General features: G+C 38.5%; 1 protein-coding gene across 15 annotated transcripts in view; it reads right to left on the bottom strand.

The window, feature by feature from the left end:
* Positions 1-19,187, bottom strand: part of MRPL39 (mitochondrial ribosomal protein L39) — a 227,299-nt gene extending 208,112 nt beyond the window's left edge. For 14 of the 15 annotated variants that reach the window (XR_009209756.1, XR_009209758.1, XR_009209757.1 and 11 more), the window contains exons 1-9: positions 19,083-19,187; positions 18,152-18,358; positions 15,500-15,639; positions 13,073-13,172; positions 11,500-11,567; positions 9,027-9,139; positions 5,938-6,003; positions 4,863-5,016; positions 871-918 (exon numbers count right to left, since the gene is read on the bottom strand). Coding sequence is in view for 11 of the 15 variants with exons in the window: in XM_058427707.1 (XP_058283690.1) it covers positions 871-918; positions 4,863-5,016; positions 5,938-6,003; positions 9,027-9,139; positions 11,500-11,567; positions 13,073-13,172; positions 15,500-15,639; positions 18,152-18,358; positions 19,083-19,155 (969 nt within the window). In the remaining 4 variants the exon portion in view is untranslated. The remainder of the gene's footprint in view (positions 1-870; positions 919-4,862; positions 5,017-5,937; positions 6,004-9,026; positions 9,140-11,499; positions 11,568-13,072; positions 13,173-15,499; positions 15,640-18,151; positions 18,359-19,082) is intronic. The other variant, XM_058427711.1, reaches the window with a different exon arrangement.
* Between the last annotated feature and the right edge of the window lie 5,126 nt (positions 19,188-24,313).

The following is a 24,313-nucleotide window of genomic DNA, read 5'->3' as shown; positions in this document are numbered from 1 at the left end:
CACAGGACAGCTATCAGATAACCTAAGTAAAAGAGGCACACTTAGCCTATGAAACAGGTAACAGGAATAGTTGTGATCAAGAAATACAATCACTTGGGCCAGGCGCGGTGGCTCACGCCTGTAATCCCAGCACTTTGGGAGGCCGAGGGGGGTGGATCACGAGGTCAGGAGATCGAGACCATCCTGGCTAACACGGTAAATCCCTGTCTATACTAAAAATACAAAAAAATTAGTTGGACGTAGTGGTGGGCACCTGTAGTCCCAGCTACTTGGGAGGCTGAGGCATGAGAATCGCTTGAACCTGGGAGGCAGAGGTTGCAGTAAGCCGAGATCAAAAAAAAAAAAAAAAAAAAAAAAAAAAAGAAATACTATCATTCCTACTCATTAAGTCTAAATGCTAATGACAAAGAATAAACTACAAAAACACAAACATTCAAATCTGGTTTTTCAGGACATTAGGACATTTGCACATTTACTGTTAATGGCTAAAGGCGGCTTTAAAATACACCTGACAAATCTTAATCCTTTAAATATTCATTAAGTTTACAAAAAAAAATCCTAAGACCTAACTGATACCATTACAACTATTAAGAACTATTACTATTACATAGTAATATTCTTATTTCTCTTCAAGTTCTACAATATCATTTTCATGATATTAACAAATAAAATCAAAAGAGAGCTGCCAAGTTACAACTTTACCCTTACCAACACACTAGTGAACAATCACAACACTGCTTTGACTGTTGAGACAACTTACTTTTTTCCTTTCTCTTTGTTTCTTTCATTTTTCCCGCCTTTGGTTGTTATTGGTTAATTTTGATGAATTTCTTTATAGAAGAGTACTCATTAGCTGTCAAAAACACTTACCATTTTCCGAGATCTTTCCAATAGCTTATCCCATATTGTAAAATGTGCCTTGAAAAGAAAAGATTTGCGATGAACTAAATAAAGCAGTAATGTCAAAGTAAAAGGGACAGAGTCTTTATATAGCTTTTAGAACAAAATAAATAAAAAGCTAGGCAGTACTAATACAGATAAATGGTTATAAAAGTGGATCATAGTAGCGAAAAAAGGTGCTACATGGGGATAGCTGCTTTGTTTTTTGCTTTCTTCAATCACTTGAACCCGGGAGGCAGAGGTTGCAGTGAGCATTTAAGAAAAAAACGCTTAAGGATTGAATGTGCCCTTCTTTCACTTTTGCCCGTCTTAATCATTTCCATCATAGAAACCATTTCTTCTAATAGGAAGCAAAAATCTGCCCTACTTTCCCATAGACTGTGGTTCAATCCTTAAATAGCCAGTTTCAACATTCTAGAAGTTATTCTTCAAATCATAAGCAACCACAAGAAGACAGTCATTAAAAACCAACTGTGACATCTTCACACTGAAATGGCAGAACCAGAGGATTCATCAAGTTACCCTAAAGAGTAAGTAAAACCAACAAAGACAATAGCAAATTTTTTTTTTTTTTGAAATGGAGTTTCACTCTGTCGCCCGGGCTGGAGTGCAGTGGTATGATCTCGGCTCACTGCAACCTCCGCCTCCCAGGTTCAAGCAATTCTCCTGCCTCAGCCTCCCAAGACAATAGTAAAACTTAAACTCAATTTCCTTAGTCCATAACAACCTCCTGTAGCAGAGGATTATCAGAATGCATTAAAGAAAACTGTGCAAAGTGTATCATGACCACATCAATTTTATTAGGTCAACTGAAAGTGGTAACAAGACATATGGGCAGGCCAGTGACTATTTCACACTGAATGAGCTCATAAAATCTATAATAAAAGGTAAAATTAATAAATATCGACATACGAACCCTTCTAGGGAAAGAGCTGACTGGTATGTTTAAAGGGAAAACCATGCCTGACTCAGGCGGAATAAACTGCTGGTGCAGAGACCTTAAGCTGTGGCTGGAATATAGTGAGTGAGGAAAGGAGTGGTGTTAGATAAAGTCAGAGAAGCAGGCAGGGACCAGATAATGCAGGGCTTTGTGAGACAGGGTAGAGAGTTGGGATTTGTTCAAGGGAAGCCATTGGAAAGTTTGGGGCCGAGGAAGTACATAACAGATTGTGTATTAAAAAGATCACTTTGGCTACTAAGTGGAAAATGCACTGTAGAGGGCAAGAGTGAAAGCAAGGAAGGTGAGTGAAAACAAAGAGGAACTTGGATAAGGGAAGTAGTAGCAGATGAGATGCTATAAGGTGCATAGATTCAGAATATGTTTCAGAGTTAAAAGTTGAAAGGACTTGCGGATGGATGGGCTGGGGCATGGCTACGAGGGGAAAAGAGAATCAAGGATTACCTTAAACAACTAAGGAAACCAGGGGTATCCAATCTTTTGGCTTCCCTGGGCCACACTGGAAGAATTGTCTTGGACCACACATAAAATATACTAACACTAATGACAGCTAATGAGCTAAAAACAAAAACAAAAACAAAAACAAAAAAAAATCGCAAAAAAACCTCATAATGTTTTAAGAAAGTTTACAAATTTGTGTCTCATTCAAAGCCGTCCTGGACCGCATGCAGCCTATGGGCTGTGAGTTGGAAAAACTTGAGTTAAAGGATGATCTCATTTTCTGAAATTGGGAAGGCTAGGAAAGGAAGCAGGTATGTGGAGAAAAGTCAAAGTCAAATGTACAGGAGAGGTGTGCTAAATTTTACAAAAAGAGAGAGATGCAAGAAAACATAAATAAGAAGATCCAGTAAGTTCATAGACTGGAAACCTCGACATATTAAAGATGTCAATTCTCCCCAAACTGCTATATAGGTCTAATGGACTTCTTATTAGAATCTCAGGAAGACTCTGTTGACATTGAAAATATTATCCTAACATTAAATGGAAATTCAAAGAAACTAGAAGAGTTAAAACAATTTTGATTAAAAAATAGTAACAAGGGAGGAATTACTCTACCTGATTTCACAGCGTATTTAGAGCTACAGTAATCAAGACTGTGTGGTACCGGTAGAGAGCTAAACATATGTGATCAGTGGAACAGAATAGAGGACCCAAAAATAGACCTACATAAATATGCTCAGCTAATTTTTAACAAAGATGCAAAAGTAACTCAGTGGAGGAAGAGTGGCCTTTTCAACGAATGGTGTTGGAGCAATCTGACATCTATAGACCATAAAAAAAAAAAAAACCTAAACCTAAATCTCACACTCATAGAAAAATTAACTCAAAATGGACCACAGATTTAAACAAATGTAAAACTCTAAAACTTTTAGGAAGGAAAAAAAAGGAGAAAATCTTTGGGATCTAGGGCTGGTCAAAGAGTTCTTAGGATTAACCCCAAAAACATAATCTATAAAAACAAAAATTTTATCAAATTTTGACAAACTAGTTTCATCAAAATTAAAGACTTCTTCTCTGCAAAAGGCTGCTCAGAGAATGAGAAAACAAGCCACATATACAAACACAAGGTACAGACAGAAAAAGAGAGAAATCTGAAAACTACATATCTAACAAAAAACTAGTATCTACAACATATAAAGAACTCTCAAAACTCAACTGTTAAAAAGTAAAACAATCTAATTAGAACACTAGCAAAAGACATAAACAGACATTGCACCAATGAAGATACATAGATGGCAAATAAGTACATGAAAAGATGATCAATACCATTGGTCAACAGAGAAATTCAAATTAAAACTACAATGAGAAATCACTACAAACATATCAGAATGACTAAAAGAAAAAAAAAAAGTAGTGACAGCATCAAATGCTAGTGAGGATGTGGAAAAACTGATCACTCACACATTGCCAGTGAGAATGTAAAATGGTACAGTCACTCTGGAACACTTTGGTTGTTTCTTAAAAAATTAAACATACACTTATCATATGACCCAGCAATTGCACTCCTGGGTATTTATCCCAGAGAAATATTCACAAAAACCTGCACGCAATGTCACAGCAGCTTTATTTGTAATAGCCAAAAACTGAAAACAACTCAGATGGCCTTTGATGGATGAATGGTTAAACAAACCGTGATACATCCAGACCAAGTAATACTACTTAGCAATAAGAATGAATGAACTACTGATACACTCAATGTACTCGGATGAATCTCCGGAGAATTATACTGAGTGAACAGTGCCAATCCCAAAAAAATTACATACTGTTTGATCTCATTCATATAATATTCTTGAAGTGACAAAATTATAGAAAAGGAAAACAGATAAGTAGTTGGCAGGGGTAAGCAGGCAGGGTAACGGGGCAACAGAGGGAAGTGGCTGTAAATGCGTGTGTCTATAAAAGGCCAACATGAGGGATCCCCGTAGTGAAGGAATTGTTCTGTATCTTCATTGTATCGCTGTCCATACCCTGGTGGTGATACTGTATTTTAGTACTCCAAGATGCTACCATTGAGGAAACCAAGTAAAGGTACATGGGATCTCTCGCTGTCTTATAACCGTAATTATCTCAAAATAAAAAATTTAAATAAAAAGATTAGCAAGGGGTAGGAGCAATGTGGAAAATGTCAGGCTTCGGGTCATGAACGGATCATTAAAATTAGAGGGAAGAGCATGCCAAATTTAAGCTTAAAAGGCATTCCAGAAAGTCTTACCAATACGCACTCTAATACCCCCTCTGTCAATGTACCCTCACCTATGCTAATTTGAAATTTTTAAATGCTATATCAATTTGATTTAATTTTTTCAACTACTGTTTCTTTTGTAATTGTATATTTACAGCCTGGGCAACTTTGTTTTTAATCATAAACCTGAGTTTATAAAATATTAGTGTCATATAACTTAAGAAAAATTAAAAGTTTATATTCTTCAAACTGGTATAAAATCAAGTCCGGAATTATATCTATACCCAAATTGGAAGACCTGGAACTTTAAGCTTTACTTACTCTTAAGTGAACAGGTAAAGACACACCCTGGAATCTTCGTATGAGACTTGGCTGGGTGGGTTGAAGATTGTGAACTGCTGACACTTCATACTGGAAACAAATACTTGTTCTTGGAATAAGAGGGCCCTCACTCACATCAATGAAGTCACCTATTCTGATTGATTTAAAAATAAATAAACAAAACTGCAACATCAAATAATTTGTAAGAGCTTGAAAAAGAAATCTCTTCCTTCTCTTTGCTAATATCCCTAATCAAGAACATTATATATGGTTCAATTCAGTTTCTAATGACCCCTGACATAATGATCTCAAGTAAAGAGGCTAAAACTTTGAAAATTAAATCAAATGAACCATTTTCTTAATTAGCATTGATATAAATTTTAAGGTCTTTAAGAGTCACACAACACATCATGCTATCAAGCTGATCCAATTGCCTAAAACCGATCATCTACAACCTTACAATAACCCATGTAACGAAGCTGAGAATTCAGTGTGTAGGACAGATTGTGTTCAGAAACAAAGGGCAGTTTCTAGAGAAAAAAGTGAAGTCCAATTCATAAAAACAGGAGGTTGAGAAAATGGATCCAGGTCATGAAGTCATTTCTGCAGAATGCATTGTCTTGGGACTTGCTCCCCATGGGAGAACGTCATCATAAGCAGTGGACCTTTCTCATCCATGCGTCAGAAAGCACATTCTGGCTTAACTTACAAGTATCATAAGTAATTACTAGTTAGTCAGTATTCATATGAATTACCATGTTCAACTCATCACAACGACTATCTTGCCCAGTTTCAAAACTCCTAAAAATTACATTCTTAAACAGTGGTTTTCAACTCAAAATTAAATAAAAATAGCAAACAATAAAATGAGGATTATAGAAACCACAAGTGTTCCTGAAGATAATTTCAAGCTTCCATTTACCACCATATCAAAACAATGAATGAAGCAACAAAAAATAAGGTAATAAGAACAAAATAAGATACAAATATCTTTTTTGGTCATATGCTTCATTCAGATAACAATAAAGCTAAGCCTTACTCTAACATAGCAGCCAGTTTTTAGACTTTTACTTACCTGTGTAGCTTGATTATTCTCTCAGAGTTCTGAGATGCCTTCTCTTCTATGAAATCTATTTTGTACCTGAAAAGCAGCAAAGAAAAAAACATTTTTTTAACTCAAAATATGTAAAAAGGTGTTTAAAGATACCTCCCTTTCTCTTCCTCTTCAGCCACACTTTCTGAGAGTAGGTTACACTTGGAACCTCCCTTTAATCTGGCCACAGCCCCATGACTCTGCCAAACTGTTCTCAACAAAGTCACAGACCTGCTTGGTGTCAACCCAGTGGACATTTTTTGGTCCTCATTTTCTTAATACCAATGCTCACCTCCACTTCTCAAAGTGTTCTTTCTTTCCATTTTTATTTCTTTTCTTTTTTTTTTTTTGAGACAGGGTCTTACTCTATCACCCACCCTGGAATGCAGTGGCATAATTATAGCTCACTGCAGCCTCAAACTTCTGGGCTCAAACGACCCTCCTGCCTCAGCCACCCAAGTAGCTGGGACTACAGGTGTGAGCCACCATGCAGGGCTAATTTTTTTTTGGTAAAGATAGGGTCTTGCCATGTTCCTCAGGCTGGTCTCAAACTCCTGGTGTCAAACAATCCTCCTGCCTCAGTCTCCCAAAGTGCTGGGATTATAGCGATGAACCACACCCAGCCTCAAAGTGCTCTTTCCATGGGTATCAGTGGCATTCCTTACTGCTTGTTATTTTACATCTCTGGTCACTCTTGTCTTTCTCTACCCTTTGAGAACTCTATCCTACACCCTCTTTTCACTCTAAGCATCCTCCCTAGGTCAGCCCCTTGAGCTACAACTTATGTAGTTATATCTCCTATATCTCTGCTTCTAATCTACCTACCTCTTCTGACCACCAAACTGTATATCCAAGACCCATTTGGACATCCTCTAGGATGTTCCACAAGCACCTTACCCTGAAATTTGCAAACTGCACAAATTACCACCTCTTTCCCTGCCCAAATTTGTTCTTCCTCCTGAATTTCCTGTCTTAGTACGATACCACCAACCACCCAGGTGTCCATGTGAAAAACCTGGGAGATTTCCTTGATTCCTTTCTCCTACCATATCTCCTTTATTCAATTCATTATCAAGTTGTCAATTTGACTGCCCAGTGTCTCTCAAATCTACCCAATTCTGTCAGTATAGCTAAAGGCACAGATGAAACTGCACAGCCCGGGTTCAAATCATGACTTTACCATTTACTATTGAGAGCTTTGTCTGTTTACCTCAGGGTGCTAAACAAGTAATATGTGTATGTGCACCACAGGTGTATGCACAATTATGTAGCAAAGTTAGGGAACACTGGTTTATGCAAAACCACCCACTGACTGCTACAGTCCCCCAGGCACTAATAAGGGTGCCAATTCCCTTGAATACTTGTCCCTCCTGACCCACCTCCAAGAGATGCTCCTGTCCCGAGAGTCAAAGCCACAAAAAGGTCCCACCCTTACTCCTGCAGCAGAAAGACTCAATCACTGACCCACCTTCAATGAACCAACTCTTCTGTCCTATCAAGCTTCCTCCAGAATTATCCCCTTCCTCCTACCACACACTCAACTAAGTTACAAAAGTCCCAGAAGCCGCTACCGGTCCTTGACAGTTAGAGGAATGGGAAATCTCAATGTATACTGAATGGAAGTCAAAAGTACACTGTCCAGTAAAGTACCATGGTGCACTTAAATGTGATTAGTACTAGTTAAAATGTGCCTTAAGTGTAAAACACATACCAGGTTCTGAAGATTTTGTGAAAAAGAATATAAAATAATATCAATATTTTAATATTGATTACACTGAGTAACATTTTAGATGTATCATTTAAATAAAATCATTAAAATTAACTTCAACTTTTGTTTTGACTTTTTTTCAATGTAACTACTAGAAAATTTCAAATTATACAGATGTCTCATATTATATTTCTTTTGGGCAGCATGTGCCTAGACTTTTGGCACAGAGAGTGACTTGACGTGTTCAGATAGTTCAAAGAATTTTCTTGTCAAATTAATGCTATAAATGGTGGTTTGGTTCTACAATACTATCTGTACTCTAGTTAAAACAGTACATTACAACTGGTTTCTAAGTCCACTGGTTCCAGGACATGCTAAAAATGTTTCAAGAAAAAGTATTCCATGGGCAAATATATTTGGGAAATTTTCAATGTCCACTTTGGGAGACCCTTGAGTGCGATGAGTAAAATTTTTTAAGCCACTGTTCTTCAAACTCAGCTTAACACAGTACATGGTTTCACATGTCAATTAACATCCTATAGAAGAATATTATAAGACAGACTGCTTTGAGAAATGCCAAGCTATAAAGTATGTGTCTAAAACACACTCATAACTAAGCCAATATATTTATGATAACCTATCCCTATGAGAATTTGTATTTCAACTTCTATATACCTAAAGAAATTCTAATCTGTAACCTTTAACAATTTGTAGGTGCATATTTTGGCTTCAGACTCTGTTATTTTTTTTTACAGCACAGGTTTCTCTTTCTAGTTAGTTCTAATATTCTATTAGATTAATGTTAAAATTTAGCTCATGTTCTTATAACTGGTAGTCGAAGGTGAACTGAAAGTTTTCTGAGAACTGAGAAGCCAGGCAGGAATTAAAATGTTAAAGAAAATCCATCAAATGAATAATTCACATGCAGAAGATTAAGACCTGGCTGTGTAAACATTTTACTTCAGCTGTTAGCCCCCTCCCAAACTGCTTGCCTTTTCAATCTTATCAGTGTCATTTTAAGTGTGGAGGGGTAGGAGAGAAACACTGCCAAATACACACAATTATATAGTCGCTTAACGTACGTTATCACTTCACACTAGAAAGAAAAAAAGGAAACACCACTATGTTGATATAATGAGAAAGGCTAGTCCAAGAACAGAGAAGTAAAACAAAGTGAGAAAATTATCAAGGGAGATGGGGAACATTTTCCTCAGCGAAATAAATGAGATCAGAGAGGTCTCAGAGTGGAAAATAATACACTGTCACATGTATATCAAATATAAAAATTCTTAAGACCTGAATTTTCTTTATTACATATAATACTGGGAGAGTTAGCCTTGATTTAAAGAAAGCCAACACTTACTTGTTGTGTTGAAATATTTCCAATGCCACTTTTGCTTCAACTTCCAGAGTTTCAAATGGAAGATCTTTATAAATTAAAGCATGAGCATCCTTTGTGAAGGAACGTAAGTTCTCCTTAAAAATGAAAGTAATAACCTTTAGTAACAATTTACTGAAAAGTGTTTCTCCATAAGTCAGTTGAGACAAAACTCTATGCTTAGTACTGCAAATCCAACTAAAATAAAAGACAAAATCAAATTTGTTAGAACAGAAAGTTATTAATTTGCAACAACTGAAGTTTTGGACCATAAACTATAAAACTTCTTATTTACCTGTAATTAAGTTGTCAGCCTTCATTAATACTAATTATTAAAGATAAAACTATAAAGAAATTTCATCCAAATTATACAAGCTTAAAATGTTTATTAAGACTATGATGCAGCAAGTAAAAATGCCAATAAATAAATAGCAAGACATAAAAATGTGTTTACAGTATGAATAAAACTGTTTATTAAATGTATGGGGAAAAAATTATTGTTTTCATAATTAAGAAAGTTTCATTAGAAATGTAGCATCATCACCCACCCTGTACAAAGTATAGCATGTCCAATATTAAAAGTTTCTGCTTAATAAAAATGTCAATTTTACACAATTAAAATGATGAAGAATACACATTAAGAATGTTTTTAAGATTTTTAATAAAAATTCTAATTGAGCTTTCATACAATAAATCATTACTAATAATACAGAAAAGACCAAGCACTATCACACAAGTAATTTTTATAATAAAATTATTTCCATAAAAATCCTATTAGACTTTTTTGCATGAAATGACTTCTCTATAAAGAATAACTTACTATATAAAAAAATCAACATTCATGGTTTTATACAACTATTCCTTCAATGTAACTCTCCCCTATTTTCTTTAAGCTGTCTACTCAACCCAACTCCATACAGTCAGCTCGCACATTTCTTTTGTAAAGTTTTATCTTTTAAAAAAGAAAAATGCAAAAGCCAAGCACAGTGGCATACACCTGCAGTCCCAGCTACTAGAAAGGCTGAGGCAGGAAGATTGCTTGGGCCCAGAAGTTCAAGGCCAGCCTGGGCAACATAGTGAGACCCCCATCTCTTAAAAAAAAAAAAAAAAAAAAAGAGAGAGAAAGAAAGAAAAAAGCAGTTATGTTTCACAGATAATGAAAATTAAATCTTGACCTCAGTTTTTACCTAACTTGCCCCGTAAAGAAAATCTTAAATTTGGAGACATACTTGAAAAGGAAGAAGCTACACTGACAGGAGCCCAGAGGTCATGAAGAAACAGTTCCAATCCCTTCCCTCCCCTCCTTCCATCCTCTTCTCTCTCTCTTCCCTCTCCCTTTTTGTCATTCTTTCTTGATTCCCTCTTCTCTCCCTCTCAATGTTATGCAATATGCGCAGGATTATACAAAAAGTAATTTCCAAGGCCAAATTTAAAGCTGGATCTGCCCTTACTCCAAAATCCTTGCTTTTAAGAACCACTACAGTATTTCACTAAATCTAAGATGTATTACTAAGGGGAAAAAAAAAAAAAAAAAAACACTACAAATTCTAATTGCAAGATACCATCTAATATAAGGCTTATATATTTTCAGAGATATTAAATATAAAAAGAATGTACACAGTGGAAATGATAAAATGATGTGCTACACTGCTTCCCCTTTTCAGATCTCCAGACTCCCAATACATAGGACATATAGTTTTGTTTAATTAAGAATTAGGTATTTGCCTATTCTCCCCAATCAGAACTACATCTCCAGGCTTGATCTTTGATAACCATCAGCACCCCTTACCTACTGAGAACCTGAGCTAGACTGTCCTTGTTAGGTTCTGTTGCTACCCAAGTCCCAGACCAACAAGGATCATCCTCATTACAAAGGCAAACCATTCACAAAGAGTTTAGTTTGTTAGTATTTCATTTGTTGATGCTTGAGTTAGCTTTGTCAAAGTCTGATTCTTTAATTCACCCAGCTCTCAATGTGACCCTTGTACATACAGGGACCTCACTGTATGCAACAAGTTAAAATGGTTTAGGGGAGTGGTTTTCAAATTGTGCTCCAGCAATCCAAACAGGTATGGCTCCAGGCCCCCTACTACCACAAGGGTCAAGATAGTTAAGTTTTTATATTTCAGATTCTGGGCCTCTTGAAAACCACTACCTTAAAACCACTTAGAAGGAACATCAAGAAAAGGTCAAGCAGAACATAAAGTTTCAAGACAACTGACCATGTTGATGTAAATACTCTCATTCACATACCTCTGGCTTAAATAGGCTGAAAAAGCAACACCACCAATAGATAGATAGACAGACAGACAGATACATAGATACATAGATAGATACATAGATAGATTCTTTTAAATGTACTCAACATGCAGTACCATTCAACAATACTAACATAGGAATCATTCTAACAAAGAAAGGCAGACACTCTAAAATTAATATTCCAGAAGAATACACTTACTTTTCTTGGCATCCACTCATCAAGTTTGCTATCCAAAACTACGTCATAACAGAAGGCACCAGAAATTACTGTAAATCCAACCAAAATAAAAAGCAAAGTCAAACCTGCCCCAACAGAAAGTTACTAATTTGCAACAACCGAATATTTAGACCATGAAAAGAAGGTTTAGCACTCTCTCCCAACTCTACAAATTATAAAATGGTTGCCATTCTTCCAGCTGCTTGCCAGAGCTCTGTCAAATTTCCCTTAGCCAAAAGATTAACCCCAAATCACTAATATTTTTTAAACATTCAAGTTTTCTTCAAAAATGCTATTACTATACAGATTTCATACAGTTACCAGATGTAAAAATTCTGGGAAGCTGAGGCAGGTGGATCACCTGAGGTCAAGAATTTGAGACCAGCCTGGCCAACACAGTAAAACTCCATCTCTACCAGAAATACAAAAATTAGCTGGGCTTGGTGGCAGGCACCTGTAATCCCAGCTACTTGGGAGTCTGAGGCAGGAGAATCGCTTGAATCTGGGAGGTGCAGGTTGCAGTGAGCCAAGATTGCACCACTGCACTCCAGCCTTGGCGACACAGCAAGACTCCGTCTTAAAAAAAAAAAAAAAAAAATCCAAAAGAACAAGATATTTAGTAAGTAGATAAATAACTTAATGGATACGAAATGCTAAATTTCTTTTATATCCCCTAAATATCTTCTTTTTGGTGTTTTGTTCTTAGAATCATTTCTTGAGCTTCTTTCAAATATTTTAGGTACATCTATTTCTTTAAAAAAAAAAAAAATTAGACATGTGATCCTACCATATTTACTATTCCAAAATCCTAGTTTTAGCAAAATTACAGTCCACACCTTTTCATTTCACCAAAGTGCTGTCACTCTCCAAAGTAATGGTCATGTCTGGTGAAATATTACCACCTAAGCACAGCTCTTTCCAGCAGTCTACTTATACTCATATTTCCTCCTCCTCTACACATCCAATTTGGAAATATATGCTTAAAGTTGTAAAAAATAAACGCTGAGGGCCGGGCACGGTGGCTCACGCCTGTAATCCCAGCACTTTGGGAGACCGAGGCAGGCGGATCACGAGGTCAGGAGATCGAGACCATCCTAGCTAACATGGTGAAACCCCATCTCTACTAAAAATACAGAAAAATCAGCCAGCCGTGGTGGCGGGCTCCTGTAGACCCAGCTACTAGGGAGGCTGAGGCAGGAGAATGGTGTGAACCCCAGAGACGGAGCTTGCAGTGAGCCAAGATCACGCCACTGCACTCCAGCCTGGGCAACAGAGCGAAACTCCATCTCAAATAAATAAATAAACGCTGAGATAGTGGAATTCCATGAAATTCATATTCAAGACAAACACTTTCCAGTAATTCTATGATGTTAATTATTAACCTGCAAAGACTACTTCATGTTTCATCATAGTAAGAAAGATTTTGTTACCCATGATAAATGAAACATATGTATAATGGTAATTTATATTAGTACTAAACTCTATATGTCATCAAAAATAGGTACCAAAATATTTAAGGATCACAAAAAGACATATATTTATATATATACACTACCAGGAACTTCTGGAGCTCTGACCAAATTGACCACATATTCATCTTTGAATGCCCTCTCTATCACACAGCCCATCATCATAGCACAGGAACGCCAATAAGCCTAGAAAAAAAAAAAAACATATAAAAAATATATATAAACACACTGAGATTCACTAAAGTTTTGACAATATTAAATTTTAAGTGAACCTCTGACTTAGAAAATATTTCTCATATATCTCTGTTCACACAATGTAGCAACAGTTACCATCAGGCCATGACATTACCTCGACCAAGCAAAAATCAAAAAAGAATGAAGCATGAACCTCAGGTTCTTAGCAATGTTTCTGTGCAAGATATCAAACACCATAATGGTTATCAACCCTGACAGATAGTTTTATTATCTGAAAGTATTTATTTTTAACCCACAATAAAGTTAACTTGTTAACAAACTTGTGCTAAAGTAAAATAAATATATCAATTATGTAACTGTTTATACCATTTATAAATACGGAGAAAAACTCAACTTTTATGAATTATTAGTGACTCTTATCCTATACCTAACACCCTAACACATCGTTCAGAGTACTCATATTTATAGCAGAGCAGCAGGAACTGGGCTTTCATCTTACCAGCACATTTTGATTCATGGACATGCCTGAGATGGTATCAGAGCAATGACCTGATCAGAGTCACAAGGAGAAACCTGCACCATACCTGTCCATTGTGTTCCCCTCCTGCTGACACTACTCTGCATACTTTTCAGAAGCTCTTCTTAACATCTGAGGACTAAAAAAGTGGGATCACTTCTCCATTATAAATTCTATGCAATCATATTACACTAAAAATAAGTACAGACCCAGGCCTTGAAGGCAAGTAGCAACATGTACTTCTTCTTCTATCCTACCTAAATGTCTTTAAATCTCTGTTGAACTCCAGTCAGAATACCTAGGTTCAAATCTGGGCTCCACTATTTCCTAAATCAGTAACCTTGGTCAAGCTGCTGAACTTCTCTTTGTCTCAGTTTATTCATCGGGAAAATGGGGAGAATAGCACGAACTCACAGTTTGTATGAAGGTTAAATGAGTTAATATCTGTAAATCACCTAGAACAGTGCCTGATACATAATACATACATACTCATTGTTGGCTATTACTTTCATTTCTATCATTTTCTTGTTCAACTATTTCAACAAATATTTATTAAACACCTACTGTATGTATATCAAGAACTAGGTCCAATCAGGGAAATGGTCCCTATCTTCACATTCAACCGTTTATGTTACAAGACAAAATTAAAACATCGTATCTAGAGACTAGCCAAGTTGTGTGAGACCTTAGAGAAAGGAGGATTAATTTTGACAAGGAGAAACTTAGAAGGTTCCACAAAGCAGATGGCCTTTTAACTGAATTGTAAAAAATAAATAGGATTTTAATAGAGAGAAAAGAAAATGCTCACATTTGACGAAAGCATCAACAAAAGCAAGGTGGATAACACAGCATAAACCATTAGTGACTGATATGGTTTAGCTCTGTGTTCCCATCCAAATCTCATCGCAAACGAAGGAGAGACCTGGTAGGAGGTGACTGGATCATGGGGCAGTTTCCCGCAGACTGTTCTCGCGATAGTGAGTGAGTTCTCATGAGATCTAATGGTTTAAAGGTGTTTAGCAGTCCAACCCCCCCGCCCACACTCTCTCTTGCCTCCATGTAAGATGTTCCTGCCTCCCCTTCTACTATGATTGTTTCGTGAAGCCTCTCCAGCCATGAAAACCTGAGTCAATTAAACTTCTTTTCTTTATAAATTACCCAGTCTCAGGGAGTTCTTCATAGCCACATGAAAACGGACTAATACAGTGACCAAGTACTCTAATGAGGCCAGAGCAAGGAGGAAGTGGAAAGAAGCAGGGGGAGGCCAAGCTGGAAAGGCAGGCTGGGAACAGATTATACAGGGCCTGGAAAGCTATGTGAATGTTAACAGGTAGGCAAGTTCTTTAGGTGTAAGTGACATGATCCTTAGACAAGTCACTTAATAAAGCTGTTATATGCCTGTAAAAGAACAACTTTTAAGTGCCGGAAAAAAAAGTGGGGGGATGGGTAAGCAGAAAGAGTTAAAAAGTTATTGAAATTATCTAGATAAGATGGTCAAAGGCTGAATTCAAGCAGTAGCAGTGGAAATGGAATCACCCACAATATAGAGAGTGATTAATGAATGTAAGTTGAACAAAGATATGAATATAAAAGACACAGCATACCAAAAATACCCACAAATGGATGCCACTGATATTTTTTGAACTACAAAAGTGCCTAATCTAACAGGTAAAACATTGACTAAAGAGTACAATACAACATTTGAACTTGGCCATATTTTTATGTTACACCCCATAAACAGGTCTTAATAAAAAGGTGAAGATACTGGGAAAATAGAAAAAGAATGTAGAGATAGAAATACCTTATTCACTTCTCCTGGATCACGATCTTTGAAAGTCAGAAATTTAATTTCACAGGACTTTGTTAAAGGCTTATACATGTCCCAAGGCTGTCCATCCACCAGAGCCAGAATGGACTTCCTGCAATACCACTCACTTAAATCTAGAAATTTAAAACAGACTGATTATCTAACAAAATCCAGAATGAAAAGTTACGTGTTTAAGTGCTATATTTAGAAATAAAACAATGGAAAGGCAAGATTCTGCAGACTGTCCTTTTAAGAGAAAAAAAGTATATTACGTCTATAATCAATTAAAAAAAAAACCCTACAAAAATTAGCCAAGTGTGGGGGCACGTGCCTGTAATCCCAGTTATTTGGGAGGCTGAAACAGGAGAATCGCTTGAACCAAGATGGCAGAGGTTGCAGTGAGCCGAGATCACGCCACTGCACTCCAGCCTGGGTGACAGAGCGAGACTCTGTCTCAAAAATAAATAAATAAATAAAAAATAGCCAATATACTCAAGGTCTTATTGGTTATTAACAAAATTACCCAAACCATTTACAAAATTCATTCAGGCTACATCTAGTTTGAAATTAATTTGCTAATTATTAATGAAAAAAGTTACATTTGAATATTCAGAGAACGGCATCATGGATATATTTGGATAGATACACACACAACTCAAAAGAAAAGGGAAATATATTAATACACACCTACAAAAATCAGTTCTAGATTGGTTTTGGGTCTTGCTCCCAAACCATCTCTTATTTCTGTGACATAGATGCTTCAAGTTAAATACAGTAGTTACCATTTTTTAATAATTAGTATTAATTCCCAGATAAGCCAATCAGCTGTGGTCTGTTTCATCATCCCAGAATGCAATGCCAACTGTTAATGCCAATTAGATGTTCTGCAATTACACAGCTATTCACAAAAGTAGTCAAACTACAGGGTCTAAATTATCAACCACTATATAAATCCCGTAAAGTCAGGGATCATGTCTACTTTTGCTCACTCATCAGTATATCCAGAGGCTAGCACCAGGCCTGGAATACAGCAGGTATTCAGTAACAGTTTACTGATTGACTGCAAGCATGAATGACAAGAACGTCTCAGTGCAGGGGTCATGCTGAGGATGCTTCAGAAGCTTCATCACTACATGTGATGTGTATAAAGCTCCTTAAGGGCCTGAGTTTTGTCTTATCCTCCTCTGTAGTCCTAATGCCTATCATATCGCAGAGGTTCCAGAAATACTTGAAAACCAAATGAGTAAATATTTATAAGTACTAATTCAAATGCCAGAGTGAAGGAAGATTAAGAGTGAGTGTACACTCTCCAGGCCAGTTTAAGCTGATAACTAAAGTTGTTAATTACTTAAATGGAATCATTACTGAGTTTTCCAAAAGTTTAAGCAATGCAGCTAGTCATGCCTGTATCTGTTCTGGGGCTTCTTTAATTTAAATATTACCAGTTCTATCAAAGGTACTATCAAAACATTTTGATCAAAAATAAAATATAGAAGTTCTTATTCCCTTCATTTCCACACCAAATCACACATGGGGCATGGCTGTCTCCTTTAAGATATAAATAAATACTTTTACCCCAATCACATTCACCCCATGCCCATTCCCACTCACACATTTACCACATGTACATATAAATGTAAACAAAAATACAACACAGAGAGAGCCAAGTGGAAAGCAGATGATAGATGTAAGTTAGGCTATACAATGAAGAGGAGAGAAAGAAAAAGGCGGCAAAAAAAAGCTGATCATCTGCGGCCACAGCAATCCCTTTACACCAAAATCCTTTCTTGAGACCTGCACGGTGACTGCTCCCACCACATCACAGCCCTAGCTAAAAGGAGCAAGCAAATCCCAGCTATTTGGGAGGCTGAAGCAGGAGGAGAGCTTGAGGTCGGAAGTTCAAGACCAGCCGGGGCACCACGGCCACCCTATCTCTCAAAAATAAAAATAAATTAGCCAGATGTGGTGGTGGGCGCCTGTAGTCCCAGCTACTTGGTAGGCTGAGGCTAGAAGTTTCAGTGAGCTATGATAGTACCACTACACTCCAGCCTGGGAAAAGAGCCAGACCCTCATCTCTAAAATTAAATTAAATTAAAGGAGAAAGCACACTAGTAACAATGCACTCAGGTCTGGCCACTTTCTGCCAGAAAATTATCTAGTACCGTAAACAAAGCCACATTCAAATAAGCACCAGGCAGGACAATCTGTGCACTACAGTGCCAACCTTGCAATACTCAGAGTACCCTCCAGAGCTACAGGGACAATGAATAGACAATAAGGTGCCAGATAAAGAACCTCTGGGAAGTCCAGGGACTTCTGCGCCCACCACATCTGGCTAATTTATTTTTATTTTTATTTTTTGAGAGACAGGGTGGCTATGGTGCCCAGGCTGGTCTTGAACTTCTGGCCTCAAGCTATCCTCCTGCTTCAGCCTCCCAAGTAGCTGGGATTTGCTTGCTCTTTTTAGCTAGGGCTGTGATGCGGTGGGAGCAGTCACCATGCAGGTCTCAAGACAGGATTTTGGTATAAAGGGATTGCCATGGCCGCAGATGACCAGAAGTAATTACAACATCCTGTCTCCTGCACCAGTTCTTCCACACAGCTTAAGTAAAAGGGTCAAAACTATAACCTGATTCTGTTACTTACGCATGGCACAACTGTAGGGAGTTGAAATGTTTTTATTCATCACGAAGACAGTACCAGGGTCAGTTTTCCCAACATGCTTAACTTCTATCTTCTCAGTTCGGGGAGTTAATGATAACTGCCTGGCTTTCTCTTTATTAAAGAAATCATTCCGCATTTCTGTCAATTCTGTCGGTGACAGCCGAGAAGCTGGCGATGTTGCTATAAATCCTGTGGAGAAGTTACAATAAATATGAAGACTGAAGAAATGACTAACGTACTGCCTGCAAAAGTGCGCTCAGAGGTAAAATTAAACCAATTTGTAATATTAACAAACACCAGTGGAAGAAACAGAGCTGACCTCTACTTTTAAATTTGGCTCTTTCACATCAGATCGCTATTTCCCACCAATTTCCTGTGTCGTGTTTCCAATCAGTGCTTTACAATAAGGGGCAAAAAGTAACCAGGAAACGGAGTCAAAACTGGACTAGAGTCATTGGGAAGGTGAACAAAGTGGTCGGTTTGACAGGGTCTGAAGAAAAACAAGAAAATTTCAGGAAACTAAGGGTCCCACACCAAAACTATCAATATCCAGAATGAGAAATGCTGAGTTTATTTCCCAAAGGCCAAATCAGGGAACCTGCCAAGGCAAGTACCAGTATTCCTTGGGAAGACATGGACAGACGTGCACGGAACGTGCGCTGCTTCCCAGACGCGGCCCAAGCTCCTCCCGCGGCCTGGCTCTGACCCCTGCCCTTGCCTCTGCCCTCAGTCAGGCCCTCGTTCCCATAAATTTGTCCTCCCAAGCTGTGCAAGGGCGACCGCCGCTGAGGGACTAAGAAACCCTCCTCCTTCCTCTGCCCCGCGGGACCTCCCCGGCCCCGCCTCAGGCCCAATCTAGACAGACACCACTTTCTAGGCCTCGCTCCCTGTCCCCACGGCCTCTGAAACTCACTCCAGCTGATCCCGCCACCGGGTGCGACCCTCCAGAGCCGCAGCGCCCGGGCCCCCATGGCCAGCGCCTCCATAGCAGCGGTGAGAACCGTCGCGCGCAAGTCCTTCTCCGCCCTCCTCCCCCGGAAACCGAGCGCGCACTCGGAGTTCCGCAGGACAGTTCTGTTCCGGAGCCAGCACTCAGACTGCTCGCCTCCACCAGAAGGCGTCAGGCCTCGCTGGGGATTCAGTGGCTGAGACCCCGAGACTCGGAGCCGGGACGCGTTACCTGTGCTCGATACCTGGGCGCGGTCACCTACCCAGAGGTGCAGGGCCCCCAGGGTGGTCGGCCTGCCTGCCACCCACCACATAGGCTTTGCAGGGAAACAGTTCCACAGGCGTCGTTGCCCTCCGCCTTCCGCCCTCCGCGGGTTCGATCCCGGCCACCCGGGTGAAGCGCTTGCTTCCCTAAAAGAATATATGGATTTCTTCTTGGGGGTGGGGGCGAGGGCGGGGAATGGGGAAGGCGTCTTCTATTTTGTCAGATATGACATCTTCTAGCGCGTGGCTTAACTTTCAATTGTGCCGGGTAGGTTCTTAGTTCGGCTGGAGTGGGTCTGCACCCCGATTCTCCACTTAGCTGTGGTAACAGAGGCCTCGGAACACGTCCCCTTGACTTTGGAGAGGACGTTGTAATTCGTAAGAGCTCTTTACAAATTTTCTAGTTTAGTTTATATAGAACAGGATGTATAGGAGAAGGCATCCCGGGGCAGAATTTTTGTCTCTAGTCCACTGATGTATCCCAAGCGCCCAGAACAGAGCGCAGCGCACAGTCAGCGCTCAACAGGTGTTTCTTGAATGAATGAATGAATGAATGAATGCCCTTGCAGGCAAACTTCAGCGCATTGTCTAATTTTACTGTCCTACCAGGACGTGAGTGTTATTTGAAGTAAGCACTCCGTAGGTACAGGATGGAAATATTTTCATTTACAGTAGTTTAATTCTGTGGCTTAAGAGTGTCGAATTCAGCCTTTCCCCCACTCTGTCCTTTGCCTTGCAATTGGAGTGCGCCGCCACCAGGTGGAAGTGCTGCCTAAGGTACAAATATGACCCCGCGCCACGGTAGATTGACCGTCTCCTTGGCCCAAATGTTGCAACCACGGCGCCAGGAAAGTGTAAGTATCTTCACTTTTTAAAATGGCAAACGTAAGTGACGGAGCTTGGATTTACATCCAGTCTACATTTTACCAGGCTACATTTCATTTAAGATCCTAATTCAAACCACGAAATGTACATATATACTTATAGTGTTGGAGGGCGGGTGTATCTTTTGCTTCCTCAAATTTGCATACCGTTCCCATGAAAGCTGTCTGTTTCATCGGCCTTTTAGAGCCTGTACCCATTTAACCTTACCTAGAAACACTCTAGTGCCCTTGGAACATCTTAGAGCCACATTTAAGCAAAGCCTGTAAACATAAACTTCAGCACGTTTGATCATAAACCCAAGCAAGTTTGATCATAAAACCCATTGGAGGCAGGTAATTGGAGTTCACCAGCATGAGAAATTAACCTAATTGAAAGGTTGTCACTACTGACAATGGCCAAAAAATACTATGTGCCAATCATAGGGCTGGGTTTATTAATTTTCACAACCTACCTGAGCAATTGGCATAATAATCTTCATTTTCCAGGAAAAGAAATTCAGGTTTTAAGAGCTTGAGAGACATACCCGAGGTAAATCTTTGGCCAAGAATTCCCCCCCAAATATTTTCTTACTCTGAATCCCCTCTCTTGCCTTATCAATCAGCTCCCCAAATCTTAGTCTCTCTGTGTCAATGTCTCTGCCAAATAAAAAGAATTAAGTCTATAACAGTAAATATCTAAGATAAGCCTGGATCATTACTGTGCCAGAAAGCCTATAACTAACTATAAAATACAGACAAACAGAAACATGTTAAAAAAGGACGGGGGACCAAGCTCAAAGGGGCTCCTGTTGTCCAAATTTGGGAGAGTTTGCATAACAAAAAGAATAATGCTGAAATATTATGACATGTATACTTAAAATTCATGAATCCATAATGATACTCAAGAATAAATGAATGTGGAAAGAGTGAAGGGAATTTTCCATACAAAAGAATGCCAGATAATAAAAGTCGTAGGAATAATAGAATAGGGAAAATCATTCTGCATCTACCAATGTAACCGTTGGTATAGGAAGGGATCATCAATAGATGCTAAAACCAGTAGAGAAAGTTTGTTGAGGCTCAATGTATTAACATAGTCTCTAAGTATCACCTCACAAATTACTGACAAAATACAAATGGATAAATGAAACTTTTCAATGGAGAAATCTAGTGGATATCATCGTCAAGTGGTCAAACTTATCATCACCCAAAATGAGACAATCTGACATTATTTGTGCTTCTTGGTTGTGATATAAACAGTATAATCTATGTAGTATTCCTAACATAAATATTTAACCTGAATCTAAAGAATTATGAGGAAATCAGGTATATCCAAAAAGTGATATATTCTACAAAACAACTGATCTAAACTCTTCAAAAATGTAATTTTTATGAAAGATAAACCCCCAAAAAGTTAATAAACTGTCCTAAATTAAAGGAGACTAAAGAGATATACAGTTATTATCAATGCATGATCCTTGCTTGGATTTTGGATTAGGAAAAAAAAATTTACAAACAATGTTATTGTGACAGAGAAACTTGAACTGTATACTAAATAATATTATATCAATGTCATACATCTTGGATGTGATAATAGTATCATGGTCATATAGTAAATAATCCTTATTCTTAAGATATGTATATTAAAATATTTAGGAACCAAATATCACTGTGCCTATAACTAACTCTCAAATGTTTCAGCAAAAACAGGGAGCTCTATATTGAGGGAGGGAACAAGACAAATTTAGCAAATCTGGCAAAATGTTAACAATTAGAGAATCTAAGTGAGGATTTTAGTTGAACTACTCCTTCAACTTTATTCTGAAATGTTTCAACATCAAAACTTTGGAGAATAACTTCAGTAGTTTTCAACCACGAAAAGTTTATTTTGCTTATGTTGGCTGTCAGTGATGGCAGCTACCAGCCAATTGCAGCTCTGCAACTTTATTCCAGAATCCAGGCTGTAGAAGCAGTCCCTTCTTGGTCTTGTGCTTCTTGTGGCAGAGGGAAAAGAAAGCAGTTAACCACCTTGTGCACTGGCTCTTAAAAGCTTCTGTTCAGACTCACCTGTGTCTCAGCCACACAGTCCCCTGGCCCCAGCAAGTTCCCTGGTCAAGACCAATGTCAATCAAGTAGGATGCCTCCTGCAGGGAGCCAGTAAATGAGGTTATATACTTCACATTCAAGGAGGAATACAAATCACTGGAATCAAGATTCAATAACAAGGCCGGGTTTGATGGCTCACTCTTGTAATCCCAGCACTGTGGAGTGGCTGAAGTGAGTGGATCCTTTGAGCTCAGGAGATGGAGACCAGTCTGGATAACATGGCAAAATCCTGCCTCTACAAAAAAAAAAAATACAAAAAAATCAGCTGGGTGTGGTGGTACTCAGGAGGCTGAGGCAGGAGAATCACCTGAGCCCGGGAAGTCGAAGCTGTAGTGAGCTGTGATTGCACCACTGCACTCCAGCCTAAATGACAGACTGAGATCCTGTTCCAAAAGAAAAAAAAATCCAATAACACAGTAATTTTCCCAAGATCGCAAAGATGATCTGAGGCTCAAACTCAAATCTGGCTGTCTCCAAACCCTATACTTTCTTTGTTCTCAAATTTATATGCTTTTTAAATCCAAATATTTGAGTTTACATTTTCAAATCGTTATACATTTACTTGTTGGGAAATTTTGTCTTTTAATTTAAAGCTGCCTAATGAAAAGTTTGACTCTCAGTTCTTTTCTTGATTCACAAGTTCTTACCAAAACCCCACACAGGATACCACTGTTGAGAGTTCTCGATGCCTCTATCAGCTACCCCATTATATATCCTTTATGTTCCTCCTACTGACCCAACATGCAAGATACCAAACATATGGTTCTATGCCTCAAAAAGCTGTACTTTTTAATCAGTTTGTGTTAGTCCAGATACTCTGAACAGATACCAAGACAGAGGTAAGTATGCAAGGAATTTGTTAGGAGAAATGTTTGTAAGGGTAAAGGGGAAGGTGGCCAGGTAAGGTTGACTCCATGTGAAGAAGAGAAGGAAGGAGAATTGAATGAACACATTCTTGACCATCAGTGCAGTCTAATGAAGTTTCAGCAAGATCATCAGGTGAATTCCCAAAGCCAAAGTGGGCATACCTCAGTGTCCACACTGTGCTCAGTCTTTGGCTGGGGGCAGCCCCTGGGAAGTAGGAAGCACCTTTGCCTCAAAGCAAACATGTTATTTCAGAGTTCAGCAGCTGGGGCCCTGGGTCAGTTACACTGCCTGTAACGGAAGGTCTATGAAGCATATAAACTAAGCTGTATTTCGGGAATCAAATAATTGCAGAAGCATTTGACATGCATTTTACATGTCTACATAATAAAAACACATTTGTATCAATTATATCAGGGCTCAAAACCCTCTACTTCCACCTGAAGACAAATTGCTGTGAAATAAGAAGAGATGAATAGGCAGGTGCAACACATGGCTTTTTTTTTTTCTCTTGGTATGTGATGTCATGAGGCTAAATGGTACTTTTATTTCTTTTTTTTTAATATATACTTTAAGTTCTGGGGTACACGTGCACAATGTGCAGGTTTGTTACATAGGTATACGTGTGTCATGTTGGTTTGCTGTGCCCATCAACTCGTCATTTACATTAGGTATTTCTCCTAATGCTATCCATCCCCCAGCCCCCTACACCCTAACAGGCCCCCGTGTGTGATATTCCCCTCCCTGCGTCCATGTGTTCTCATTGTTCAGCTCCCACTTATGAGTGAGAACATAGTGTTTAGTTTTCTGTCCTTGTGATATTTTGTTGAGAATGATGGTTTCCAGCTTCATCCATGTCCCTGCAAAGGACATGAACTCATCCTTTTTTATGGCTGCATAGTATTCCACCATTTTCTTTATCCAGTCTATTATTGATGGACATTTAGGTTTATGCCACATTTTCTTTATCCAGTCTATTATTGATGGACATTTAGGTTGGTTCCAAGTCTTTGCTATAGCGAATAGTCCTGCAATAAACATACGTGTGCATGTGTCTTTATAGTAGAATGATTTATAATCCTTTGGGTATATACCCAGT

The sequence above is a fragment of the Hylobates moloch genome, unplaced genomic scaffold (assembly GCF_009828535.3).
Source record: "Hylobates moloch isolate HMO894 unplaced genomic scaffold, HMol_V3 SCAFFOLD_14, whole genome shotgun sequence".
Classification (NCBI taxonomy): domain Eukaryota; kingdom Metazoa; phylum Chordata; class Mammalia; order Primates; family Hylobatidae; genus Hylobates; species Hylobates moloch.
The sequence above is the reverse complement of the archived record's forward strand: the minus strand, read 5'-3'. Positions and strand labels throughout refer to the sequence as shown.